The sequence below is a fragment of the Notolepis coatsorum genome, assembly GCF_963971535.1.
Source record: "Notolepis coatsorum genome assembly, chromosome: 18".
Lineage (NCBI taxonomy): Eukaryota > Metazoa > Chordata > Actinopteri > Aulopiformes > Paralepididae > Notolepis > Notolepis coatsorum.
This window is the reverse complement of record NC_140182.1, coordinates 19,927,269-19,949,184: the sequence shown is the minus strand read 5'-3', so window position 1 is coordinate 19,949,184 and position 21,916 is coordinate 19,927,269. Positions and strand designations below refer to the sequence as shown.

The following is a 21,916-nucleotide window of genomic DNA, read 5'->3' as shown; positions in this document are numbered from 1 at the left end:
TCTCCTGTGTCTCCTCTACTTCATCTCCCTCTCAGCCTCCCTACTGTTTCAATAAAGAACCTTCTCTCCTGTGTCTCCCCTACTCTGTCTCCATCTCAGCCTCTGTATTGTCTTAATAAAGAAAAGACCATGGGGAGATTGCCTATGCTTTAGGGGGAAAAGATCATCTGTGATTGTGGTGTCAGGTGCTTTTATGTACAGTACTGGTTTTTGTCCACACTAATCTATGGAAAGGTTGATGTTAATATAGCTACTGATTGAGTGACCATCTGGACCCTCTGTCATTATGGCAACTTCTCTCTGTTTCAGAATCTCCCATAGTTGCTCAACTAGGATCATATAGATATTGACCTCAACCTCAGTGTGGAAATTCCCTTTGATTAATATCAGTGTGCGATAATTTTTTCCTATATCTCATCTCAATACATGTCTTTTACTATGGCAGTACAATGGTAAATTATTCATATAATGGCCGATAGATAACACAGTAAAACTAAAATGACCATCAAACTACCATGCATGACACGTTTTTGTCAGGGCTATATAGCTGTGTACCGTCCCTTGACTTCTCTTTTGACTGAATACTAACAGCATGATAATATAAATATTGTGGGAAATCAGAATTAAATAATTAAAAAACGGTTTTGTGTAGTTGTTGTTTCTTAAAGGTAACATATGCATTGTGAATTGTTTGATTCCAAAATGCTAGTCCACAAACCATTAGCCTAATAAATGCTCTTGAATTATCCTAAAACAGAGGATTATTCCATTCATAAAATACACAACATTATTATATAAAACAATTGCTTTACTTTTAAGTGGTGGATAGATTCAGATATGTTTTTCCTTACCTGTGTTTTCTTGCCGGCTGAGTCCAGTCCCCATTAGGCTTCAGTCATCTATAAAGTCGCCGTTTAGAACACCCAGAGCCTGTTTGTGACAGCGGACTGTTATACCTCTTCTAATCTCTAATTCCTCTCTCTCTCTCTCTCTCTCTCTCTCTCTCTCTCTCTCTCTCTCTCTCTCTCTCTCTCTCTCTCTCTCTCTCTCTCTCTCTCTCTCTCTCTCTCTCTCTCTCTCTCTCTCTCTCTCTCTCTCTCTCTCTCTCTCTCTGAGTCCCCCCCCTCTCTCTCTAAAGGATCACCACTCTAATCTCAGACGTGTTAGTTGGTCCGTGTACGTTTTGATAGTTCGTTTTTCGTTTCAAACGGAAATACGAAAAAACGAAAAGGTACGTAGGTGTTTTCCTACGTTATGAATAACATACAAAAATACATGCATTGCATACAGATCTATACTTGGAGTGCTCTTTGGAGATCGAGGCAATATAGAAAACTCAGAGTAACGCTTAAAATGTAAATCCTGTATTGTGTTGGCTATATTAAGAAGAAGTTAAAAATAGAATACGAAGGCTATAAATAGGCTATAAATAAACTCTTATAACTGTATATTTATTAGATAGTTATATACAGTTTGTTATAGATCAGTTATCTCAATAAACTCAATATTAAGTTATTAATTATCGCCAATCCTGAATTGAAGAATGCGGGAACAATTTTCCCAGTGATAGTTTATACTGTAATTATTCATTATTTATAACAAGAAATAAAAACCACGTGGCTTTCAATGTGCTCCGCCCCTTCCCACGTGACCACTGAACCCGGAAGCGCGGTGTCGGGAGACACGGGAAATCAAAACAAATCAAGAACACACCTTGTTGGCGAGCTGAAATACTGTACATTTGACTTTTATCAAGTAGAATTTATCAGGACACTGCGATGGATGGTATGTAGCGTTTTACAGTAGAACATATTATGTTGTTAGATTTGCCTTTTTCGCTATGAATCTGTCACAGGCTAACTGCAATGACAGCTAACCTTAGCTAGCTGCTAAACCTCTCACTTCATTCAACGTTAATTGATGACGTCACGTAATGTAATGTACTTGACTGACAAAGTCGTTCACGTTTGAATTTGGCGAAGCGCCGGTCAGCTTGTTGGAGAGTTATTGCTTTAACAGTAGCAGCTTGGCTAGAGAGTCTGTGCAGCCAGGCAGCCAGTCTCTAACGTTCGCCCAGTTGGGCCTGTCTTGTCTTGATTGCTTGATTGATTGAAAACTTTATTAACAGATTGCAGAATGGGTTTAATACAGTACGGCTCAATACACACAATTGTTAAGTGGATGCAGACCAGAGAAAGACTTTCGTCTTGTTTACATCAGGGTCCCCCATTTTCAATTCATCATAACATATATGACATACAGACAGTACTGCTACATTTATACATTTATGACATACCAGGCGGGGTGGGTGGGGGAAACTGTACAACTGTACAAGCAAAACTGTACATTGGAATATTGACGAAACCATACTTGGTTGTTGGTTCCAAGAGGAGGGTCTTGTGTATTCTTGGGTTAGGTCATTTACTGTCTACTCAGGAATGAGATTCGCCATGTCAGAAATTTAAAGACCATAATGTAACGGAAGATGTTACCAGACACAATGTCTAGCAAAGTAGTAAAAATCGATTTAGGAGACCCCCTTACACTCAAAACAAAGGGCTGACGGCAACAATATATAATTGACATTCTAATATTTAATAACATTTTCCTCCCTCTCTCCCAGAAACGCTCTTCCAACTAAAGGTATGTTCCCCCAGCCAATGTGAGAGCACTCTGGGCTCAATATGATCTGAGATAGATGAGCTGTTGTCGATGGTGTTGTGGTGTGATTTAATTCCTGTCTCCGTATTCTCGTGCACAGTTCACAGCTAAACAGCTGGAGAGGCTGGCCAAGAAGGCGGAGAAAGATTCCGAGAAGGAACAGGCCAAAGTCAAGAAGGTGAGAAACAGAAGTCTCATAATGATTTTTTGGTATATTATGATATATTATTATCCATAGTATTCCAGCACGTCGTCATATTGCAGACATCTTGGTGATTGTAAAATCAAATGACAACAGATTAATTTGTGGCCAATGAGCTGTGTGTGTGGCTTTTTGCCTTATTGGTAGGAAATGCACGGCACGTCATGAGAACACTAGTCTCATGTACCTCCCGTCTCCACACAACGTTAGCACTGGAGAGAGAGGTCTGGCTGAACCTGTTATTATTCCGGTATAGGGGGAAAAAAGTAAAAAACGCTCTGGCTTGTTTGTATTTCTTTAAACCAATCACAATCATCCTGGGCAGTGCTGCTAAGCCCAGGATGCAGTGATGGTGCCCTTCCAAAATAGTGTTGCAGATAGCGGAAGGGGGGGGGGGGGGGGGATTCAGAGTGAAATAGTTGGCTAATGGCAGCTTATACCCAGTCTCAGTCCTGTCCTGTGATCCAGACTATGAGAACACTAAATAGTCCACACTCTTGTGGTGCTTTCCCCCTGCCTGCTAAACTGGCTACAGCAGACTAGAGGAGAATTGGGTCTCTCCCAACAATCACAGCGTCGGCGTTTCCCGATTTCAGGGTGGTCAGAACCCATTATCTGCTTGATTATCCTGTAGGCCAAAGTGTTGACAGATTAAATCTGAAGCCTAACGATCGGCTCGCAAGCCAGTCTAGAATAACAAATGTTGAATATTTACAACTCAAATTCCTGTAGTGTGTGTGTGAGGGAACCACAGAACAGAACCAAGAGTTGGAACAGTTGGCAGTGCAACGCCTCGTTCCAGGTACATTTTCTCTGTGACCCGGGGTTGTAGAAAGCTGTAAGGGGGAAAATGTAGGGGAGACCTTGGTGGTCACAGAGCACCCAGAGTGGCTTTGTAACTCACACGTGTTGCTGAGATAGGAGAGAGAAACCCAAATTGAGTCCCTTTTTTTCTTTCCCTTTTCTCTCTATGCACAACATTGCAGAAATTATATTTGTATATATTCCAAAAATATTTCCGGGGGTCCAAACAGAGAGACCACCGTTTCAATATCGGTAAGGTTAGTGCGTGCCAGGCATTAGGTTGCTCAACTAATTGTTTTTTCTCTCAGACCACCTACAAGGGAAGTGTCCAAAGCCACACCATTGCAGGGCAGGAAACACCAGTAACCACAGTGGCTGAATGAATGAATGAAAACTTTATTTAACAGATTGCAGAATGGGTACAATACAGTACAGCTCAATACACACAATTGTTAAGGGGATGCAGACGAGAGAAAGACGTTTGTCTTGTTTACATCAGGGTCCCCCATTTTCAATTTATAGTGACATTTATGACATACACAACATACATGACATTTATGGCATAGGGACATACATGACATACAGGTATTTAGTACTGTTACATTTGTGACATATACGATATGCAAATATACAGTACTGTTACCCATAGATCCTGACAGAGTATATACATATGATGGGGAGGGGACTGTACATTAGGAGGGGGTGGGTGGGTGGGAGAGAAATATTCATACGGTGGGGAGAGAATATATACATGCGGTGGGGAGGAGACTGTACATTAGGAGGCGGTGGGTGGGAGAGAAATATACATACGGTGGGGAGAGAATATATACATGCGGTGGGGAGGAGACTGTCTATTAGGTGGGGGTGGGGGGGTTTGGACATTTACGGTGGCCAGTTTCGAATTGCAGAACTGATAGATTCACAAATTCACCAGATATTCAACCAAAGAGATACCTGCCAAAGTGACTAGAAGAGTAGATACACTTATGAGCCACAGACTTTTCATTTCCCACCCTGCCAAATGTTTTCCTCCTGAATAAGGCTTCAGAATCGGTACAGAGTAACCATATGCCTGCCCCTAAACGTTGTTGTGAGCTCTTAGATACTCTTCAATCCCTTACTCCTGCATAAAAGATACTCCTCTGTCCATTACTCCTGCAGAAAATATACAGTTTTACTCTGTACAATGTTTTGATCTAGTTGAGTCTTGGTCAGGTCAATACCATGTTAGTCCACTCAACCAATAAGGTCAGTCGCAGGATATTTGATCAATGCACTGAGTTAAGACAAGAAACGGAAAAAATGACACATCCAAAATGATTAGCACCCCGGGCCATTAATAGTCTATAGTGTACTTTCTGAGCCACAACTGACGACAACCTTTTAGAGTAGTTCTTTACTAGGTTGGCACAGGTCTCTTGAGGGATTTTGGCCCATTCTTCCATTGAAAATTGTTCCAGCTTGTCCAAATTGCGTGGTTCCCAAGCATGGACATTCACTTTGAGCACCCGCCACAGATTCTCAATAGGATTAAGATCTGGGCTCTGTGCAGGGCACCCCAGGACCTTGGTTTTGGTGTCCTTTAGGAACTGTTGGACCAATTTTGGTCTACGCTTTGGGTCATTGTCTTGCTGGAAGACCCAGCGACGACCTAAGCCTAGACTTCTTCATATTATCCCTCAAAATGTCAACATAATTAAATTCATAATTTTTCATGATGCCATGCACCCGAACAAGGCTCCCTGTGCCTGAGGCTGCAAAACAGCCCCACAGCATGATGCTCCACCACCATGTTTAACTGTGGGAACTGTGTTCTTATAGGGTTGAAGGCCTCTCCCTTTCTTTGCCAAACATAAGCAACATCCATGTGCCAAAGCAGTTCCAGTTTAGTCTCATCGGACCAAAGCACAGTCAGACTTCCAAAACTCATCTTTACCTTTCAAATGTTCACGGGAAAACCTCAGTCTGGCTCTGATGTGCCGCTCTTTGAGTAAAGGGGTTCTTCTGGGACAAAGCCCACCACAATGAAGAGTCCTCACAACTGTTCCTTGAAACACCAACTCCAGAAGAGGCCCAAGTCAACAACAATCATCTTGGCAGATGTCTAGGGCTTCTTGCTGACATCTCTGACTAATTTCCTCTCCAGAATTCTTGAAATCTTGCGCTAATGACCACACCCAGGTTTGTTTCTTACAGAATTTGTCTCCTTGTACTTAGCAATGATGCAACGTACAGCAGTTCTAGACACTGTGAAACGCTTGAAAATGGCAGTATAGCCCCCTTATTATCATGAGCTTCCACTATCTTCTTTCTGAGCTCAAGACTGATTTCCTTTGTCTTTGGCATGGTGAGTAAGATTAGTAGTATAGCTCTCTCAATAATGTAAGTGGCCTGTTTCTTGGAGTCCTTTTTATGCTGATTGAATTGAACCAATTGACTGTACAGGTGTGGTTTGAAAGTTCATCGGTTGATGGTAGGTGTTTTGAAAGCAAAAATTTACATGGGGGCTAATCTTTTTTACCAATGCATTTTTCACTATATTTGATATAAAGCAAGCCAAAAAATGTATTTAATATTCCAAAATGTACCAAAAGCTACTAAATAGCACTGGGTAATTTTAGGAAAATGTTCCATAATTTCTGGGGCGCTAATAATTCCGGCCTCAACTGTATGTATAATATGAAACACCTCTGTAGGTGTCATCATGAGTATTCAAATATCTATTCAAATATTTATAGGTTAAATTGCATCAGTATGGGTCTGATACCAGGCTATATTGGGGTATCAGTATGGGTCTGATACCAGGCTAAATCAGTATCCGTATTGGTGTATGGCTCCATCTCTCCATGTAAAGAGTATAAAGCACCTCTCTTGAAGGAAGTAAAGAGTATAAAGCACCTCTTGGAGGAAGTAAAGAGTATAAAGCACCTCTCTTGGAGGAAGTAAAGAGTATAAAGCACCTCTTGAAGGATGTAAAGAGTATAAAACACCTCTTGAAGGATGTAAAGAGTATAAAACACCTCTCTTGAAGGATGTAAAGAGTATAAAGCACCTCTCTTGAAGGAAGTAAAGAGTATAAAGCACCTCTCTTGAAGGATGTAAAGAGTATAAAGCACATCTCTTGAAGGAAGTAAAGAGTATAAAGCACCTCTTGAAGAAAGTAAATAGTGTAAAGCCAGGTATCCTTTACTCCTGCCAAGTAAAGGAGAATCTTTTGAGCAGAAAGAATTCACCCTGTGTAATTCTCACCCAACAACCTCACCTAACTAACTAAGTGGGGAAAATAAGTATTTCACCCCCTGCTGATTTTGTGAGTTTGCCCCCTTACAAAGAAATGAACGGTCTATCGTTTTCATGGTAGGTTCATCTTAACAGTGAGAGACGGAATATTACAACATTATATGAATATGAACAAATTTATAGACCTGCACAAGACTGGAATGGGCTACAAGACTATTGCCAAGCAGCTTGATGAGAAGGAGTCAACTGTTGGTGTTTCTTCCATTTTCAAATTATCGCACCAACAGTTGACTCATTCTCATCAAGCTGCTTGGCAATGGTCTTGTAGCCCATTCCAGTCTTGTGCAGGTCTACAAGTTTGTCCCTGATGTCCTTAGACAATTCTTTGGTCTTGCCCATGGTGGGGAGAGGTTGGAATCTATTGATTGATTCTGTGGACGGGTATCTTTTATACAGGTAACAATAACAAGTACTTAATTAGGGGTACTAATTAAGTAAGAGGACTAATCTGTGTGCCTCCTGGTCTGTGGGAGCCGGAAATCTTGCTGGTTGGTGGGGGTGAAATACTTACTTTACTTTAAAACACAAATACATGTTTAAAATTCATTATGTGATTTTCTGGGAATAATCTTTTTTGATATTTTGTCTCTCACTGTTATGATGAACATCAACATACCATGAAAGTTATAGACGTTAATTTCTTTGTAAGGGGGCAAACTCACAAAATCAGCAGGGGGTGAAATACTTATTTTCCCCACTGTGTCTATGGATGTTAAATTAGCCGCTTGGATTTTGAGAATGTGGAGTAACGCGCTACTTCACCCAGTGACCCTAATTAGTGTGTAATGCAAGCAAGCGTGTTTACTTCCTTCACTGCATGCTTGCTTGGTGGCTCCACACAGCAAAATAAGATATTCCTTTATTGATCCTTCCTTAGTTGGGGGATCCCTTGCCGTGGCTCCTGCTGTGAAATAGGTTTGGGAAACCCCTGCTTTACATAGGTACTGTAGTACTGAGACATTTGTCTTTACTGTAGAACTATTGCAGGGCTATGCATCATGACAAGCTTGCTCTTTATAATCCAGCCTATAGGTGTTGAGTGAGGCCTGGGGTGTGGCACTGGCTGCTGGCAGCTATTTAGCCATTTAGCCAGTGACTCATCGGTGCAGCTCATAGAGCCAACAGGAACTGAGTCATTTGTAAACCAGGCGACCCTAGTATCATATTATAGCCCCAAAACAGAAATGACATATACTCTGCCTATTGTTGAAATGATGATGTCATCATAATCATCATCATCATCCTACATCAAGGTTATACTATCATCCTCCATAATAGCAATTGGATCGGATGATAATTCTTATTGACGTCTTGGTAGGCAAACAACAGGTAATAGAATAACGGGGTGACTATCGTGAAATTATACCTGTGGACATTGAGCTTTGTTTATGGCATGGTTATGCTCTGCACAAAGTCGTGAGAAGGCTGTGACATAGCAGTGATAGGTGTTAGCCACTAGATGGCAGTGTTACATTGTTGTAGAAACACAGCACATGCTCCGTTCAGGAGAATTGTCTTAATTATTGTTGTAATTAGTATTGAATGAGAATAATTCAGTGGGAAATACAATTATTTAGGATAAACCTATCCCTAAACCTGTCTTTTGTTATGCAATTTCCCCTTTGGGATACTAAATATCTTATTGTATTTTTGTTATTAGATGATTTGTTGTTATTATAGAATAGGATGGATGACTTCCTTGTGATATTGGGTGATTAAGTAGCTCATCCCTTGTTGTCTCTCTAGCAAGATTCTTCCTTATGAGTGATGTATTGTTCACATCACTTCCTGTTTATATTTGTGACTGCATTTGAAATGAGGAGGTCTTAATGTCAAGTTGGGTACTTTGTGTATACTGTTTACCTTTACTCTTACTCATAGTATATATTCAGATTCAAATTTTGTATTGCCTATATTTATTGTAATATTACTTAATTAATTAAGAGTTAATTATATTGAGGCATGGTAGTAAGCATTGTTTCATCTATAATTGTCTTAAAGTAGTAGTCCACAGCAAAACGGTAGGCTTGGCACCTTGGTTGAGAAATGCAGGCGTCAGGCTATGTTGTTTAGTCTTATCTGTTCAGTCCTGTTTCAAGCTACACACTGCCTGTTCTTCTTCTTCTTCTTATTTGAATTTCCGGCAGTGTAGACGCATCGTGGCGTATTACTGCCCTCCGCAATTCTTTTTATGGGCTCTTCTTCTTCTTCTACTGGACCCCGTCATCCCCTACATTGTCCATTGGAGTGCAGCTAATGCTGCTACTTCCTGTCTGAGCCCCCCTCCGTGGGACCCTCCTTGCCCCCTGCGATCTTATTCTGGGCTGCTTTGTCCCTCTCAGCCCCCTCAGCCAATTCCCTAACCACCTCCTCCCAGTCCAGACCTTCCATTCCCAGATGTTGAACCGCTATCCTAACAATCATCTTCACCATCGCTGTTTTACCCTTAGCCTCTGCCATACCAGTAACTACCCCTGCCACAAAGGCCACAATACCTAATTTCTCCTCCCTTCCCCTCTCTCTTTCCTCCTGCTCTACCCTCTCTGCCAAATGCCCTCCTTCAACCCCCTGCACCCTTTCTTGGCTGCCCTGTCCTACCCTGCTAACCGCCTCAGCATACGACAACTTACCCTCCCTTCTCACTCTCCGATCCGCGACCTCCCTCTTCATCACCTCACACCCCCTAAACGCTACACTATGCTCTCCACCACAACTACAGCACATCGGCTTCACTCCCTCTCCACACTTCCCATAGTGTAATCAATATTCCTAATGCCGTTTCAATGTAAGGTTATACAAATAAACCTATAAACATTCATATAATACAATAACCTAAATATATAGCTTTGGCTCCTACTGGGGTCTATAATTACTTTAAAGCAGTAATGGTCAGGGGTCTATAATTACTTTAAAGTAGTAATGGTCAGGGGTCTATAATTACTTTAAAGTAGTAATGGTCAGGGTCTATAATAATTACTAGTAATGGTGTCTATAATTACTTTAAAGCAGTAATGGCCAGGGGTCTATAATTACTTTAAAGCAGTAATGGTCAGGGTCTATAATTACTTTAAAGCAGTAATGGTCAGGGGTCTATAATTACTTTAAAGTAGTAATGGTCAGGGTCTATAATTACTTTAAAGTAGTAATGGTCAGGGGTCTATAATTACTTTAAAGTAGTAATGGTCAGGGGTCTATAATTACTTTAAAGTAGTAATGGTCAGGGGTCATTTTTGTTGGTTTCATGTCCATCCTTGTCTTTTGTCCTAGTTCTTGTTGTTGAATTGAGCTAAATCATAATGTTGTCCTATCTTCTCTAGTTCTTAATGTGGTGGCTCACCACTTCTAAATGAATGTGGAAGAAACTCTGCACCATTATCCCTCAGGGCTTGGGCCAGTCGTCATACTATCTCAATTGGCAGAGGTAGCGGGTGGAAAGTCGATGGGTGGGGATTGGACGTTGTGGACAGCGACTCCTACAGGTCGGTTGGGTCACGGGTGACACCTGTACAGCAGAGACAGGAAGTATCGGGGGCAGCGTGAGCCTCCCACGCGTTACTCCTCGCCACTGAGAGTCCGCACTGTCTGGTGAAAAGATGCGACAGGCTGCCTCCTCGTGTACCAGAGGGGACACGTGGTGCAAGGCTTCTATCCTCACTACAGCCGACCAGTGGGAGGCATAGTCTAGCAACGTTCAAGACAGGGGAGGGGAGAATTGAAGGGGAGAATTGGCTATACGAAATTGGGATGGGAGAAAAATAGAAAATAAGGAGAAAAAGTGGATAAAAAAAAGAAATGTGTTCATGTGCCTCTTCAACCAAGTTAAGACTTTATGATGATGAAGCTAAAATTGAAGTTTATTATTTTCAGGTCAAGTAGCAGGCTCTCGTGTCTCACCTCGCCTTTTCAGTGTTGGGATTTAAACACGCACACACAATTGACCTAACTCAATCCCCCCCTCTTCTCCTGGTCCTCCAATCACAACTTGTTTGTCAGAGGGAAGCAACACTTGTGATTAGAGGATCAAGAGGGCAGGGTTTGAGATGGGTCAATGAAAGAGAAACCTGTAGATGCAGTTGATTTGAGTGTTTATTTACTGTGTGTGTGTTTTTTGCGTGTCCCATCGCCAGGCTCTCCAGCAGAAGAATGTGGAATGTGCCAGAGTGTACGCAGAGAACTCCATCCGGAAGAAGAACGAGGGCCTTAATTGGCTGCGCATGTCGTCTCGCGTCGATGCGGTGGCCTCTAAAGTCCAGACCGCTGTCACCATGAAGGCGGTGAGTCCCCCCCCCCCCCATCTATAACTCCCCTGCATTTAGTATCGAACTCTATGCTCTATACCTTGAATCGGCTTATTGAGTCAGTGTTGTGAGATGATCAATTCAAGCAGGGGTGGGTGGCGGGTGCAACTGCACTCAGTCCCGTGGTAATGGGAGGCCCTAAGATAGGCGCCTTCCAAGAATACCCACATGCTATATAAATAGGGCTTGGTGGGGGTCGATCATAAGTCATTCACTGTGTTACCAAATGAGTCCCAACATGCAGACTCACTTCTTCTCTGTTGCTCCCTGCAAGATGACAATTTGGCCCCAAAACACAGGCTCAGAGACCTGGCTCTGTGTCAGTAGTTTCACATTCACAAAAAATCATGTCTCTATTTAGAACTTGATGTTAATTTGAACAATACCTCCAGCACTTTTCACGTCTGGTCAATGTTAGCATGGTGTTATTCACCGTCAAAGATGGAGAACAAAAATAAATTGATATTCTCCTTTTGGTTCATTACAATTTACTCAAGTAACATACACAATATTTCTGACACTGGGTCTGGGAATACCTTCCCTGAGATCCATAGATGTCCCTAGATACCAGGAACATGCACATTGACCTTGTCGAAGTGGAGCAATCTTCCATTTACTTAGGTATGGAACCGTAGCATGTCTTACCATGCTTTTTGTAAACTTTATGTACATGATACCTGTTATGTCTTATTCTTATTACTTGTATTATTGCACAAATGTCTTATTCTCGTTCCTATTCTTATTACTTGTATTATTGCACAGTCGCTGCGGGCATGACCTCCCGCATTTCACTGTATGCTTGTATGCCGTGACAAATAAAACTCTTGACTTGTATGTATTTTTAGGCGAATTTTCTGAAAATATGGCTAGGGCTAGAGGTTAAGCTAGTTCTTGTTGGTAGTTCTATTCTTTTTGGGTTATTCTAGATGTGTCTTTTGCATCCCTTATTTGTGTGAACAAGCACCGAGACAGATCCTTGTAGGTGTAAATGTACTTGTTTATGATTCTGTATATACTACACAATATGAGTGTGAAGGATATTGTTGCCTTAGAAATGCAACTTCTATTTTTAGTTCTCTTCATCCCATAATTACAGGGACAACAGCCACGCGGTTTCAGTTCATCCTCAAGTGTCTGCTGTCCCTGTAATTATGGGGTGTTTCATCATATGAACTGGACACGTTCTGAATGACATTCCCTCTCCCGCTGTGTGTTTCCCGTCAGGTGACGAAGAACATGGCCCAGGTGACCAAGGCTCTGGACAAGGCTCTGGGCTCCATGGACCTGCAGAAGGTGTCTGCCGTCATGGACAAGTTCGAAACACAGGTCCAGAACTTGGACGTACACACCTCGGTGAGTGACTGACTGAGTGAGTGAGTGAGTGAAACACAGGTCCAGAACCTGGACGTACACACCTCGGTGAGTGAGTGAGTGAGTGAAACACAGGTCCAGAACCTGGACGTACACACCTCGGTGAGTGAGTGAGTGAGTGAGTGAGTGAGTGAGTGAGTGAGTGAAACACAGGTCCAGAACTTGGACGTACACACCTCGGTGAGTGAGTGACTGAGTGAGTGAGTGAAACACAGGTCCAGAACCTGGACGTACACACCTCGGTGAGTGACCGACTGAGTGAGTGAGTGAAACACAGGTCCAGAACTTGGACGTACACACCTCGGTGAGTGACTGAGTGAGTGAGTGAGTGAAACACAGGTCCAGAACCTGGACGTACACACCTCGGTGAGTGAGTGAGTGAGTGAGTGAGTGAGTGAGTGAGTGAGTGAGTGAGTGAGTGAGTGAGTGAAACACAGGTCCAGAACCTGGACGTACACACCTCGGTGAGTGAGTGAGTGAATGTGAATGTGTGCCTTTGTGTACATGCACACCATGTGTCTTCATTTGAGTGTGTGTGTGTGCGTGTGTGTGTGTGCGCGTGTGCACTTCAGGCAACTCAGTAACTGCAGCAAAAACCGACTAACGTGTTAAACCAAATGTTTTATTTTATTTTATTTTATTGATAGCAATTAATAGTTTTCTTTTCACTCAAAATTTAAGATTTCCTTCACTTCACTTGAACCCTTGCAATGAACAACCATGAGTGTTTTAAGTCTTTTCCCTAACAATGTTTTTAAATGGTAGTGTTGCTTACATCATAATCAAAGATTAGATAAGATTAGACTAGATTAGATCAAATTAGACTAGATTGAAATGTATCTGCATCATACAGCACAAGTACAGTACAACGAAAAGACGTTTGGCATTCAACCAGAGTGCAAATGTAACGTGCAATAGTGCAATGTACAGGTGATTAAACGGGAGTATAAAAATATATAAATGAGTACTACCGAGTGTATAAATGGAGTCCTTTCAGGTAATATATCACATTCACACTCACGAGTCATTAGGATTAACGTTACTTAACTGTACATGTACGGGCCGGGCCCACAACATTTCAAAACGGACTTCTATGGTTCTTTTGTCGCAAGGAGTCCGTATTGATAACGGTGCCCCCCCCCCCCCCGACATCACCTTGTCAAAGGGTCCTGATCCCAGACACACAGCGAAACCGTGTCTTTAACCTCCTCCCCCTCCTTCCAGGTGATGGAGGACTCTATGAGCTCAGCCACCACGCTGACCACACCCCAGGAACAGGTGGATAACCTGATCCACCAGATAGCGGAGGAGAGCGGCCTGGAGGTGATGGACCAGCTCAGCCAGCTGCCGGCGGGAGCCACCTCGCTGGGAGGAGAGAGCTCCCGCGCTCAGGATAAGGAGGACCAGCTGTCCAGAAGGTATGAAGGTGGAGCAGTGGCGGTAGGGCCTGGTACTGGACCTAAAATGTTTAGGGGTTAAATTCCGACCCAAGACCCCCCCCCCCCCCCTTTTTTTCCCACAAGAATTAACATTATGAGAAACATAGATGCCAATTTCCTCTCGGTAGAAAGCTATCCGACTGCCAGCTAGCCTAGCTCAGCACAAATGAAAGGAAGCGGATAGGGACCAGCTAGCGAAGCTGTTCTATCTATCTATCAACATTATTTCCCATAATGTTGGCGTGTTCCTTTTTAAATTAGGCCTAAATTATATGTGATCAGAATGTACTAGTAATACAAACGCATTGAATGAAACAAGGAAGGTGATATATATATTACATATTTTAAATGAGATTGTCTTTTTATTTTTTATTTATTATTTTTGTACTTTAAAAAAATAAAAAAATCTGTTTCTGATTTTTCTCTGATTTTCTCCCCATCCCAATTAGTCGTTGTGCCAATTCCCCCCCCCCCCCCCCCCCTCCCCTACCTGGCACTGTATGCATGTTCTCCTATGAGTCGGTACAAGGGCGTCCCGAGTCGATCGCACGCTTCCTCCGAGACGTGCGCCGACAGCCAGTGACGTCTTTTCACTTGGCAGCGAGGACTCTCATTGGTGAAGTGTAACGCGTGGGAGGGCACGCTATCTCCACCAAGTCCTGCCCCGCTTAGCAAGCGCCGAGACCTGACCTGTAGGCGTCGCTGTCCACAACGCCAGATTCCCATCCGCCAGCTTCCCCACCCCCTAATACTGCCAAATTGTATTAGTGTGAACAGCCAGCCAAGCTGGTGACAACGCCGGGAGAACTTGGCCTACTTTTAACCCTCTGAAACTTATAATATAATATAAAAATGATGCGCCTGTTGGTCGTCCGACATGAACACTACTGCCTTTCAGAGGCCATAGCCTAGTTTTTAATCTAGCGTGAAGTGAAGCCAGTGGTATCGGGAAACTAGAGATCACGAGGAATCTAGCTTACTGGGAAAGGGGCTGAATATCGCTCCAAAATATAAGACGACTGCACTCTTTCACTTTGGATATGAAATGGTGTATACCTGCTACAGAATCAAGAGGAGCAGCAAACCCACCTGAAACATTTCTATTTGTATTGGTTTCACTGAAGAGATGGTGTCCTGACTGTGCAGTGCCCTGTGCGTAAAGGCTATTGTGCCGAGTCCCTTCCTCTGCCAAGAAAAGTTTATGGATGAAACACTGATATAAATGTACTCCTTAGAGGCCACCCTGCGCTATCTGTGTAAAACATTCTAGAATATGGCACAGTTCATGCTCATGTTCGCCAGCTGTAACAACAAACACCCCAACACTTGGAAAAACAACCTTCTTTGGGGTCTGTTTTGAGCTCAAGTATAATACACAGCACTTTTTCCTTAACCGGACATAGATTGTGTTTTCTTGTAATAGTGACCTATATTGAATAGTAGAATTATGTAAGATGGCATGGAAACTTTTACGCTCTGCATCTAAATATCTTAATCATCTTCCCTTTTATTAATTTGCTTAGATTTTTTGTACACATGATCTCAAGAATGTGCTGAACGAGCTCAGCGGCAGTTTTTCATGTCTGGTCATTTTTAGCATGGTGTTATTCACTGTCAAAGATGCAAAGAAAAATCATAATTTATATTCTCCTTTGTTTCATCACAAATTTACTCAAGCCTAGTAACAGACACAATATTTCTGACACTGGGAATACATTCCATGAGATCCATAGATGTCCCTGGATACCAAGAACATGCAAATGGCACTGTAGAAGTGAGCAATTTTCCATTTACTTCAACACATTCAGTGCCATTCATGTGTTAACACGTTTCTGGATCGTTTAGAATTTTATTCGATTTTAATACCCCTATTCCATCCAGGGAGCCTGGTGTTATCATAGGGAATGAGTCTGAGATTTCAAAAGTCCAATACCGCCGCCTGGTAGGATGTGGCCGGTATTGCACATCTTTTGAAACTCTGTGTCTTGGGCTGTGCGTCGATTATATTGGTCCGGGCGGACTTTTCCATGTCGGGCAAGGGGAGCGGTTGTCCCGATCGGCTTGAGGAGCGTCAAATGCTCCAGATAGATGATGTATGGCGGATTATGTTGGCGACACGATCGACACCAATACTTGGAATGGCGATCAGATAATTGGAATATTCTTTTCGGCGTACATCCTAGTCAAGGTAAGGGCTATATGATATCAATCTTGCGTTGATCCAAGAATGTTTTCATTGCGATCCGAGCGTATGTGTGTAACGCTAGTCCATAACGTATTCCGTTGGTGACGATCAAGCATCGAAAAACGACCCCCCCCCCCCCCCCCCACACCCTTTCATGCATTCATGATGGAACATAATACCTATGCATTTGATTTTTTTATTGTAGCGTGTGTAGGGACAAAAATGCCAATGGATTTAGTATAATACACGTTGCGGCTTATAACCAGCCTCTCAGGAATTGGCCCGGATCATTCCGAAATAACACTCATATTCACCACGGTATAAAACGGGAACTTATGGATGGATTTTTTTTTTATTTTTTGCATCTTGACCAGAAGAAACTCGGTGTCAAATGACTATAGTATTGTATATCCATAGCTATAATATAGAATATATTAGTTTATTATATTAGACTCCATTCGTTTTAATGGGTGGCCTCGCATAGCCGTCGCCCAGAAGAGGCGTGGCACAGAATGTGTTAAGTATGTATTTTTTATGGCGGATTTTCAGAAAATAGGGCTAGGGCTTGACATGTTGTTCTCACACCTTGGGTAAAACCTGTTTAGTCGCATTGTCGTGTTGTTTCCTTCTAATTGAAACCACAGATATCCGTTGCAATCTCCGGCCCAGAGAGTTGAAAGCTTTTGTAGACCTCACACAGTCCTCTGTAATAAACATCACAAAGCCTGTAGAACTATCAACTATAGTCTATAAAACCTCCCTCTACGGCAGGGGTTCTCAAACTTTTTCATACCATTACCCCATTTTATTTATGAATTTTTTTGGGGACCCCACATCGCGTAATTTCAATGTGGAATTAAGGAATGCCAAAGTAAAAGCACACATTGTTGAACTTGATCATGTATATTTATTAGAAAATGTAATTACAGCACTATGTTATCAATACACATTTGTAAAACTAGGCATATTTAGCCAAAATATGTTGCCAGAACATCATAATAAAAAAATAAAAAAAAAGGATTTCCAATGCGCTGTCGCCTAACCGCGACCCCAATTTGGGTCGCGACCCGTAGTTTGAGAACCACTGCAACGGCCACCCATACTAAACAATAGGGCCGGGTATCAGCACTGATGTTACCCCGTTCAATTCGATTTTGATTCACAAGGTCCCGTCGTGTAAAGATGTCATTTGATCAACCGAGTTTCCGTAGCAGATCAGCAGGAGTTCAGCGTAAACTCGGCGCAAGGCAAACTCGAGACATATGCAGCCGGACAGAAGGCCAGTTAGAAGTAACATTTAGCGGAAACCTTCACACATCCACCGAGGAAAGGCACCGATTAAAAGACCGATCTTGAGGGGGTTTTAAGAATTGATTCCATTCAAATAACACTATTCAATATTGATTATATTCTTCGATATTGTTTGACTGCCCTACTAGACAACTTATGAACTTAGTGTCGTGGCTCTGAACACATTTTCAAAACCCTTCAGTCGGATCATTCTTGTCTCCCGTTGCAGGTTGGCTGCTCTGCGGAACTGAAGAGCTGTTGGCCGCGTGTTCAGGAGAGGAGGCGGAGCTTCACCGCTGATCGGAGGCAGACGGATCTGAAGACGGGAGTGTTGTGCGTGTGTGTGTGTGTGTGTGTGTGTGTGTGTGTGTTTCTTTCTATCGAACTGTCCCAACCGTGAGGACGTAATGAGCCTATTGATTACCATCCCCTCTGGTCTAAAAATACACACACTCGCTCCAAACACCTGAGAAGGCACGGCACTCTTTCAATATCTCTCTCTCTCTCTCTCTCTCTCTCTCTCTCTCTCTCTCTCTCTCTCTCTCTTTCCTTGTCTCTTTCTCTCATTCTCCACTAGTTAGAACACTGGAGAAGGCATAATGTTCTTGCTCTCTCTCTCTCTCTCTCTCTGATTCTTCCCCTCTTTTTCTCTTTCTCTCTCTTTCACATTCTCATCTGTCCACTCCCTCGCTCTTTGCTCTCTTCTAATTCCCTGTTGTGTCTCACCTTACCTCTCTTTTGGAAATTTTCCACAATTTCTGTCTTGACCTCTGAGGACTTTATTTTCCTCCATTTGCCCTCTCTTGCCTTGCTCTCTCTCCCTCCCTCTCTCTCACATACCTCTTAACAATGTGCTCTTGCAGTTTCACTGTTCAAACTTTGAGTCACACACACAATTTATTTTCCTCCATTTGCCCTCTCTTGCCTTGCTCTCTCTCTCGTCTTTCTGTCTCTCTCTTGTCTCTCTCTCACATACCCATCACCTCTTAACAATGTTCTCTTGCAGTTTCACTGTTCAAACCCTGAGTCACACACAGACACACACACTTGGATGTATCTATTTTTCTTTGTACAAAAAAACATTTTCCAAAATGTGCAATGATGATAAAAAAGAAAAGAAAGAGGTTTTACTAACAAGTTAGACAGGTTAACATAGGGGGGGTTGTCCTCCCTGACTCTTAATGTGTGTTGGGTGGGTTCAAAGATGTTCAAATATGTTGTATCTATTTTTAATGTTGATTCAAATTTTCTATTTTTTTTTTTCATTGCTTTTTTTCTCAGGCGGACATTTGTTATATACTGTATGATTGAGGTGGTTCAGTCAAACCTATTCTGATCCAATGGAACCCATTCTATAATTCTAAATGACAAACACTTTGCAGTCAGAGGTGTGTGAATTAATGAATGAACGGCAAGACACTTACTGGCAGGTGCGATTGAGGTGCGGTTTTGAAAATGTCGGTGGGCTTTGTTTAGTCTGGGCACAAATCGGCTCTGAAATCACACAGTCCGAGGTCGCCTTGATACTAGAGGGAGACATTGGCTGTGGTAGATGAGAGAGGGAGACGTCGGCTGTGGTAGATGAGAGAGGGAGACGTTGGCTGTGGTAGATGAGAGAGGGAGACGTTGGCTGTGGTAGATGAGAGAGGGAGACGTCGGCTGTGGTAGATGAGAGAGGGAGACGTTGGCTGTGGTAGATGAGAGAGGGAGACGTTGGCTGTGGTAGATGAGAGAGGGAGACGTTGGCTGTGGTAGATGAGAGAGGGAGACGTCGGCTGTGGTAGATGAGAGCGGGAGACGTTGGCTGTGGTAGATGAGAGAGGGAGACGTTGGCTGTGGTAGATGAGGGAGGGAGACGTTGGCTGTGGTAGATGAGGGAGGGAGACGTTGGCTGTGGTAGATGAGAGAGGGAGGCGTTGGCTGTGGTAGATGAGAGAGGGAGACTTGACACAGTAGACTGGGGAGGGATTAGCGTTGTATATGCACTGATGTAGGGCAGCGTCTAATCTGGAATTCAAACACTTTGTGAGCTCCCTCTGCCATGGACAGACTAAAACATTTGTGCCTGATGGTGGCGCTAGAGCAACAGTTATGGGGGTCACCAAAAGCAGTGGGTTTCTCCCTCTAGGAGTTTGTCTTGGGGTCATGAATGCACACTTTTGGAAAATTTCATGGCAACCTTTTTTCCTTTTACTTTTCGAGATATGGTGCAAACGGACACGCACACAAATTCAAATAAGTCTGTTTTCAGAAAAGTCCAGATAATATCACGTATCTTATATTTCTGTGTACAGAAAAAGACTGACAATCCTCAATCATACATATTTTTTTCTATACATCATCTTTATTTTTATTCAGATGTTGATTATTATTGCTACAACCATTGCCTATGTTTGCTTTGATACTTTGCTTTGAACATTGTACGCCTTTTGGGATGCAGGTGCTTGCATTAGGTGCTTCCCCCACAGTGCCTGAAGGATGGTAGTTTTAGTTGTACAGTTATATGCCTCATATTCACCCACAATGTTGCGTGTCACCGCGGTGAAAGAAAAAAGATTACGGAATTCGGAACCGAAGAATAGAAGACAGAAATTCCCATTTCTGTCCCTGATCCTTGTGAACCTGAGGGTTTGGTGTCTGAGCCTGTATTTATCAAAGCTTTGCCAGAGTCCTGTTGGTTATGTTATTTATTATTATCCGAGGGGCTAAACCGATCTGTATTCCTATTGAGAGAAACTTCAGATCCTGGACCCCCGTAGTTGTCAAACTTCTAATGAATAGGGAGTACTGATCAAGGATCAGACTCTTCAGGTTCACGTGACTGTTTACACCTCAATATGACTTCTCAGATCTGCGCTCCTTCTTTCGAGATGCTTGATAAGTGCAGGCCCAGATCTTCATACCGTGGCTGTCGTATAGGTGGAGGTAAAGCCCATAATCTCTGGCGTAGGGGTGGAGTTGTCACTTACTGTAGGCTGATCTTGGGTCACGTTCTGGGTTCTAAACATTTGGTGGTTATACTCGTGTCAAGGACACACTGTGCCAAGAAATAAGTGTAAAAGGATTGTGATTTCTTCTCATTGATTTTCTGCTCCTCACGTGCCAATAGATCCACATGGGACCATTGAGCTGCATGCAAAGTAGGGGTGGAACAATGTCGATACGGAATTGAAAATTCAGACGTAAATGTACATATGTTCAATACAGTGTATAGGAATTTAAAACCACATCGACAACTCTCCTCTTCCCTATGTCTCTTTCCTCATTTGGTGTCTAAACTAATAGGCATCTGCCTGCGTCCTATCAGTGTAGAGTGGGAGGGAAGGGTACGGTATACACACACACACATACTGTACATAAAATGTGTATTCTTCTGATCCAAGCCAAACCAAGCGGTGTAGTGTGTATATATACGTATAATATATAAATAAAGCTCTTGTCGCATGAATACATTTAAACGCATAAAATCTCAAATTGAATCTTGACCTCAAAATTGAACTATTGGTATTGAATCTGAAAACGTGTGTGTCGTTACTCCCCTAATCCACAGTATCTGATGCTTCCCTCTTTGAGTCTTTGATCTAGGAGAGTATTGTGGAGACAGACTGACGATGAGATCTGAGCCTCTTGATGGAGCAACTTCACCCCCCCCAGGAGATTCCTTTTCTTCCATTGTACCACAGGGAGGGTTATTTATACTCCAGCGATAAGCAGACTTTGCAGCGCTTTCATTTTGTACATTTATCCTGTGAAAATAAAAAATAAACAGCCCTCTGATGCACCATCTTTAATTACGACTCGAGTTGTTTTCATGAAGACGCACCTCACAGTGGAATACTTGTGTTTCATGATTTTATATTGAGCCACCGATCCGACTTTCAGTCCCGATACCGATACATGTATCGGCCAATACCGAGTACCGATCCGATACCCATTGTATTAATAAACTGTATGCCTTGAGACTGGGATCATTCTTTTGTGCAAGGCAACATCAGGCTTGACTTAAAACATTACTTTCCTAACTTAGTGAAACAAAATGTAACAAATTAACACATAGATTATATATAATAAAAAAAATATATATATATATATAAAGAAAATCATTTAATTGTCTCCGATACCCGATCTAGCTATTTTAGTCATATCGGGGCTGATATCCGATATCAATGCATCCCTAGTCACGTTGCATGTAAATCCGTTATGTCTGACTCGTAAGGTTTTGCGTGATGTGAACAGTAGATTGCACACAAATGTTCACACGTAAGGTTTCAACATTTCAACCTCTTCCTTTCCACAGTTTAGTCTCTACTTCATTGTTTTCTTAGATTTTGATCTTACTTCCCCCTCATGACACTTCTCCTATTCT

General features: G+C 42.5%; 1 protein-coding gene across 1 annotated transcript; it reads left to right on the top strand.

Moving 5' to 3' along the window:
* The first annotated feature begins 1,654 nt into the window (after window positions 1-1,654).
* On the top strand, window positions 1,655-20,581 carry chmp1a (charged multivesicular body protein 1A). Its single transcript, XM_084335585.1, has 7 exons — window positions 1,655-1,785; window positions 2,624-2,643; window positions 2,762-2,839; window positions 11,095-11,241; window positions 12,490-12,618; window positions 13,861-14,054; window positions 17,780-20,581. The coding sequence occupies exons 1-7, from the start codon at window positions 1,779-1,781 to the stop codon at window positions 17,799-17,801; spliced, it is 597 nt and encodes a 198-aa protein (XP_084191711.1). The 5' UTR covers window positions 1,655-1,778; the 3' UTR covers window positions 17,802-20,581.
* Window positions 20,582-21,916: the final 1,335 nt, after the last annotated feature.